Raw genomic sequence first — 7486 nt, 5'->3', positions numbered from 1 at the left:
CCCTTCATCAGTTATGGGGTTAACCATTTGGGGGAGTCATAAGTTCTCTAATGTGCGACTATAGGTTCAATCTCAGTCTATATAACCCCAGCATAAGTGCACAATGATAGCTGATCAACCAGGTTCTGAACGCGGTAAGTTTAGTCTCTACCTGCTCTGTTATTTTCTAACAGTTGTTTTTTTTTTGTGGATATCAAACATGATAGTGAAGCGACGGATTTTGTGTGATGGATTCTTTTCGATAGAATTATCAGCATTAGTATATCCGTCGCAGATTTTCAAGACTCGTTCTAGTTGTGCATATCAATTGAAAGGACTTAATAAATGACAAAAGCTACATTTATATATAAGACATAATATGCAATCTAAAAGCTTGTTATATAAAACGAAAACAAATTGCCTCTCACGCGCTCACTCCTGCTACATCACTCGGCATGCTCAAATTCATAAACTCGTTCCACACTTTATAGCATAAAGATGCGAAGTGCCAAGCATATGGTAATAATAATAATAATAACAACACCTCTAAGTCGAAAGTATTCTAAGCCATTGATATGTCCAAGTTGAGAGTTGAGCTCGTGAAGACCACATATTATTATTTTACATGGATGCTTGTAAATTCATGGGTGACGCCAAAGTGGATTTTAAATAGCAAGTATGTGGATATGCGGAAACTTGTGTATAGGCAACTTGTCAAGTAGGGATTTCTAATTAGGTGGCTCATAAATTGGTGGCTTTTCTATTGGGGGCGTGTAAATTGGTGGCTCATAGATTGGAGGTTTTTCTATTGGGGGTTTGTAAATTGGAGGTTCAATCGGTGGCTTGTAAATAGGAGGCTCATAAACTGGTGGCTTTTCAATTGGAGGTTTGTAGATGGGTGGCTTGTAAATTGGAGGTTTCTCAAGTGGAGGCTTGTAGATTGGTGGCTTTTCTATGGGAGGCTTGTAAATGGGCGGTTTAAAAATTGGGGGCTTGTAGATTGGTGGTTTCTCTAAGGGAGGCTTGTAAATTGGTGGTTTGTAAATTGGGGGTTTGTAAATAGGAGGCTCATAGATTGGTGGCTTCTCTATAGGAGGCTTATAGACTGGCGGCTTTTCTATAGGAGGCTTGTAAATGGGTGGTTTGTAAAATGGGGGTTTATAAATAGGAGGCTTGTAAACTGGCGGTTTCTCTATGGGAGGCTTGTAAATTGGTGGTTTGTAAACTGGGGGCTTGTAAATAGGAGGCTTGTATATTGGTGGCTTTTCTAAGGGAGGCTTGTAAATCGGTGGTTTGTAAATTGGAGGCTTATAAATAGGAGGCTTGTAGATTGGTGGCTTCTCTATGGGAGGTTTATAGATTGGTGGCTTGTAAATTGGTGGTTTTTCAATTGGAGGCTTATAAATTGGTGGTTTTTCAATTGGAGGCTTGTAAATTGGTGGTTCATAGACTGGAGGCTTCTCTATGGGAGGCTTATAAATGGGTGGTTTTTCTACTGGGGGCTTGTAAATCGGAGGCTCATAGGTTGGCGGCTTCTCTATAGGAGGCTTGTATATAGGCGGTTCATAAACAGGAGGCTTCTGTGTAGGAGGCAAGAAATGGGCAAACGCCAAAGGGTTGAAAAGTGCAAAGAGCAATACGAAAAGGAACAAGGAAGCCATGATAAGATGGCGTTGCAATGATGCAGTTGAATAGATTTTATACTGAAAAAAGCGCAGCAACTGTCCCACTAGTGACTCACGAGTAGGCTATCTATCTTATTAATGGTTTTAGTTAACAGTTAATGCCAAGTCAAACGTGTACATGCTAAAGCTATCACTCATTTAAATGCCGTTTTATTTAGTTGAGGTACAAGGATTGCCAACGGTCACATTTATGATTCTTCAAAATCAAAATCACGGGTCTTATTAGGCCTAACATGTGGTGCCCTCTACTATCCTATGTATAAGATATTTTGTTTGGTTCACAATTTAACTCACTAATTAATTTATTAGAACTGAAAAAAAAGATACTCCCTTAGTCCTTAATATAGGATCTAGTTGTTAAGTTAATTTTAGTCCTAAATATAAGACCTATTTCTCATATTTATCAATTTTTTCTAAATTATCCCTATGGATACTCCCTCAACCATAATCAAGTAAGTAAAGGAGAAATGATATTAAGGAAAATGATTATAATGTTTTAAAAAAAACATGTTATGTTTCTTATAATTAACTAACTTACGTAACTTCCTTAATCTAATCAAATTAGTTAATAGGTCTTATATTAATGACTGGAGGAATAATTAACTCATTAAACATGTCTCAAATTGTATTTTTTTTCAACTTTACCCATATTACATGAGGCTATGAATAAATTAAAGAGAAAACTACAAAGAACTATATTTAAGTATTAATAGTAGGAACAAATTTGACAAATAAACATTCATTACTCTCAAATTGATTTATATTGTAGACCAAATTTTTTTTCTAGAAGTAACTCATATTATGGATAAGAGAGAATATAATTAGGGTAAACATAATTTTATTTATAAGATACACTTAAAATTTTTTGGCAAAAAAAAAAAAATACACTTAAAAAAATTTTGAAATGTTAATCAACTTTTTTTTTTCTTTTTCATTTTGGCCCTTACGTATTGCATATTATATGATTTCATTAATTAACCATACATGCTCTCTCTCTTTCACCTTTTTCCTACTCATTCTTTCCTTATAAATCAGAGAAATTATTTTTTTATATATTTATTGTCTTTACCCAATTTTAAAAAATCAAAGTGTTTTTTTTAAAAAAAAGTTATGTTTTTTGTACCTTAATCCTATCTATAGGATTGGAGGGAGTAAGAAAAGTCAAGTATATTTAATTTCAATTCAAAACATCGACACATATAAAAGTGATCTCTATTTCTTTTTTATGAGACATGGTTATCTATTTGTATTTACACATACCATAAAAATTAACTAAAATTAGCTTATGTCTTTAAAAATTATCTCATCTTTTTTAAAAGGGAAAAGTGATCTTTTGGCCTTTAACTCTAAACCTACTTATAACTCAATCCCTCAACTATGTCTCAATGCAACTTAATCATTGAACTTTTAACCCGCTTGCGTCTCAATCCATAATCTTCTTCCCACATTTGATAATTTAATATTTATCATATATAAATTAGGGTTAATGTGCATCATTTTATTTTTCAAGTTCATCCAATATTTTTATTTTTATTTTTTGTGATACATCCAGTAGCTTGATCTTATTTTTTGATGTGTCCATCATCCTGATATTATTGTTTTAGTTGCATATCAAGCACTCTAAAGACTAGGGTGATCTGTAAAATGGGGGTTTATAAATATGAGACTTGTAGACTGGTGGTTTCTCTATGGGAGGCTTGTAAATTGGTGGTTTGTAAACTGGGGGCTTGTAAATAGGAAGCTTGTATATTGGTGGCTTTTCTAAGCGAGGCTTGTAAATCTGGTTTGTAAACTGAGGGTTTATAAATAGGAGGCTTGTAGATTGGTGGCTTCTCTATGGGAGGTTTAGAGATTGGTGGCTTGTCAATTGGTGGTTTTTCAATTGGAGGCTTGTAAATTGGAGGTTCATAGACCGGAGGCTTCTCTATGGGAGGCTTATAAATGGGTGGCTTTTCTACTGGGGGCTTGTAAATCGGAGGCTCATAGGTTGGCGGCTTCTCTATAGGAGGCTTGTATATAGGCGGTTCATAGACAGGAGGCTTCTGTACAGGAGGCAAGAATTGGGCAAACGCCAAAGGGTTAAAAGGTGCAAAGAGCAATACGAAAAGGAACAAGGAAGCCATGATAACATGGCGTGGCAATGATGCAGTTGAATAGATTTTATACTGAAAAAAGCGCAGCAACTCTCCCACTAGTGACTCACGAGTAGTCTATCTATCTTATTAATGATTTTTCTTAACAGTTAATGCCAAGTCAAACGTGTACATGCTAAAGCTATCAGGAGGCTTATAGACTGGCGGCTTTTCTATAGGAGGCTTGTAAATGGGTGGTTTGTAAAATGGGGGTTTATAAATAGGAGACTTGTAGACTGGTGGTTTCTCTATAGGAGGCTTATAAGATCAACAAAAACAATAACATCATGGTGTTGGACACAACAAAAAGATAAAATCAAAATGCTGGATACATCATAGAAAAGATTGAGGTGCTAGATATATCTGGAAAATAAGATGAGGGTGGTCTACCCTATAAATCATATTGAATCATCAATTAATTATCTTATGCCTTCCCTAAGTAGCTTGAACAAAGCAAGCTGCCCATCTCCTCCAGTGGCAAGGGTTGAAACGGATGCTATATTGCAACCTCTTGCTGTGAAGACGGCGAAACTGATTGCTGAAAAACTTAAGATCTCAGCTCTTAGTGCAAAGGCTTCTACTTTCATGAGGGCTTTCACTGTTCTAGTAGAAGGCAAATTGGAAGGTGCTGAGAAAACCGGGTAAGGGTCAATCTTTCATGGATGGATAGACCCAGTAAGGAGCACCAAGGAAGATGGGATTTTTAGGGTCGAATATTGTTCGCACGTTCAAATATGATGTTTTGATATTAAATGAAAATTTGAAATAGAGAATTATGTTCTTCAAGTTATTAGATGATCTTGAACAGAGAAAATTGAAAATAGACATAAGAGGGCAAAGCTAAGCTTTGATAAATGGGGAGAAAAAGCCAAAACGAGAGTCAAGAAAGAAGGAATTTTAAGATTGAAGCACTGTTTAGAAGTTGAAACTTGCATGTTCAGGTGAATAATCCGAGACATTGGAAAATGATAATCATTTTACCTCAATACAGAGCATAATGACAAAAATGAAGTAAAATTTTAGATGCCAGAAAAACTTAAAAGAGAACTCAATATAATCTTCAAGGTTTCCAATCACTCAGAAAGGTTATTAGTTTTAAGAAACAGGCTGCAAAATTGAAATGTGAGATAGACCTCCTGTGTAGTAAAATGTTGATTTGGAATTGAATCAAATAAAATAATATAGACGGGCAGAACAGAGCATAGCTAAGCTTTTGTGAATGAATAACAGACCCACCCAAACAAAGAAGAAAATTTCAACAACCCAACTGTGAATACAAAGAGGAAAAAGTTGAATTGGTGTTTTAGAAACTCAATTGAGGGAGCTTAGGGTGCACACCGCATGGCATCAGCTGAACTCGGTGGGAGAGAAGCATAGTGGGGAGACGCTGCGTGATGACCTTTTTCCTCCTTTTGCCAACTTGGAAGGTGTTAAGTAATTTTTTCGCCACGTTAAGATAATTAATGGACGACTCAATATAATTTACACAAGACACGGATTAAATTATTAGATGTATAAAGATTAGTGATTGAGTTATGAGCAAGTTAAAAGTTCAGGAATTGAGTTGCTCTGAGTCATGGTCAATGGACTAAGTTACGAGTGGGTTTAAAGTTAAAAGACCGAAACATTACTTTTTTTCATAAAAATACTCTTAATCAAATACTCATTTCTATCTAAATTCCTCTCTCTCCAGTCATTTACCAGGGGTTTTTTAATTTGGAAAAATATATTAGTTACTCTAAAGACTTTGTAAAATATCATGTAAATAGAAATAACAAAACTTTGAGACGATATTTCATATAAAACAGAAAAACGAAGGTAGAAATAGGTAAAGATCTTTTCCGGTCAAAAAAAAAAAAAAGGTAAAGATCTTTTACTTAAAATAACTAAGGTAGGTTTATCCCTTTATATATAGACATATACATGGCTATCTAAATGAGTTATACTCGAACATTGTCGGACCCATTAGAAGTAACTCTCCTAAAAATACTCTCTATATTAACACGAATTGGAACTTGGGACCTCATGCTTTCGGGCACTGTTCAAACTTCACACGTGTCCTGTCCACCGACATGTGAACAATAGTCCTCCTTTTCATTGTTATTATTAAGCACAATTATCTTCCTATTAAAGGCTTGCTTGAGATACTATTAAATATTAGACGTGGACATTTCTATTAATAAAGATTCAAACTTTAGTTCACTATATTATAAGAAACTAGCCATCTATCCCCTTCACTACACCCATTGGTATAACGCTCTGATTATACACACACACATCCAATGAATAAAAAACCAGACTGAATCAACCGGTTTAACTAGAAAACAAGCCAATCAGCCTATAGTTCGGTTTGGTTTAAGTGCTAAACTGGTTGACAAGTATCCACCCGACTAAAATGGTAAAAAAAAAAAAAAGGGTGAAGTGGTGAAAACCGATGTGAACCGGTTTGAATGATTATATTGTTATTGGTTTTATTTTTCCTTATTCAGCTTCTAATATCTCAGTCAATATATATTTGAATGAACTTTAATGATGATTTTGGTATTAATGACTATTAATTTTAGTTATTGAGAAATTATAAAGATGAATATTCTCGATGTTGTTATACTTTGTTATTGTTAAAATCAAATTATTGTTGTATTTCCTTGTATTTTATTACTAGTGATTATTAATGTTATTGTCTTTTGTTATTTTTAATTAGGAAAAATTAATCTTTTGGTCTCTATAGTTTTCACTCATTTGTAACTCAGTCCCTATACTTTGACCCGGTGCAACTCAGTTCTTGAAGTTTGACTCGCTGCAACTCGGTCCCTATAATTTTAACCATTTTATAATTTAGTCCCTCCTTTTATTAGATATATAATTTTATTTTTCAAAAACACAAAGACTAAATTATAAAATGGTGAAAATTGTAGGGACCGAGTTGCAGCGAGTCAAACTTCAAGGACTGAGTTACAATCGAGTCAAAACTAAAAGGACTGAGTTGCACCAAGTCAAAATATAGGGACTAAGTTACAAATGAGTGAAAATTATAGGGATCAAAAGATTAATTTTCCCTTTTAATTAAATATATTATTTTAATATGATCAATTTGATCCCGAGTTAACCCTGATCTGATCCACTGATACTGTCCGGTTTGATTTGTTGTTCCTCATATATATATATATATATATATATATCAATGAAAATTGAAGAATTTTAATTTAAAATTAAATATTTTCCTTTTTTTGGATAAAATTAAAAGTTTTCCCGATATGCAACGTTTTATGCGGAGAGAAATGCAATAATATATTGGGAAAATTTTAATTAAGGATCACAATAAACAATTGATTTCAAATAGGCCCTAAAATATTCTGAAATGTCACTGCAAGACCAAAAGAGCAAACTGAAATAATTAATTTAAGAAAGGAAAAGATATTCTTACCCCTCACAATTGTGACCTTGAAGCTCTTCCCCCTCTCTCTTAAAAATATCAAAACTCAAGCTCTTTTCTCTCTCACTCTCTAAAAAATCTGCTATTATGTTGAGAGAGATCATTTGTTGTCGTCGTTGTTCCTGTAAGAAGAGCCTTCACCTTCACTAGTATTCTAATATGGAGTGCCTTCACTGTCGGTGCTATTCTGGTAACAAGAGTCTTTGTTGTCACCATAGTCTCTGTGATGACCATTCTTCCAAAAAACCATTTAGATT

The 7486-nt window shown here is 34.2% G+C and overlaps 2 protein-coding genes across 2 annotated transcripts; both read right to left on the bottom strand.

Moving 5' to 3' along the window:
* Positions 1-294: 294 nt before the first annotated feature.
* Positions 295-1640, bottom strand: LOC114711775 (repetitive proline-rich cell wall protein 2-like). Its single transcript, XM_028896202.1, has one exon. The coding sequence runs from the start codon at positions 1638-1640 to the stop codon at positions 708-710; it is 933 nt and encodes a 310-aa protein (XP_028752035.1). The 3' UTR covers positions 295-707.
* A 1676-nt stretch (positions 1641-3316) lies between these two features.
* Positions 3317-3787, bottom strand: LOC114711774 (repetitive proline-rich cell wall protein 1-like). Its single transcript, XM_028896201.1, has one exon. It carries the CDS (start codon positions 3785-3787, stop codon positions 3317-3319), a length of 471 nt encoding a protein of 156 aa, XP_028752034.1.
* Between the last annotated feature and the right edge of the window lie 3699 nt (positions 3788-7486).

Source organism: Neltuma alba, unplaced genomic scaffold (assembly GCF_004799145.2).
Source record: "Neltuma alba isolate B1F8T4 unplaced genomic scaffold, ASM479914v2 tig00011318_pilon, whole genome shotgun sequence".
Classification (NCBI taxonomy): Eukaryota; Viridiplantae; Streptophyta; class Magnoliopsida; order Fabales; family Fabaceae; genus Neltuma; species Neltuma alba.
The sequence above is the reverse complement of the archived record's forward strand: the minus strand, read 5'-3'. Positions and strand labels throughout refer to the sequence as shown.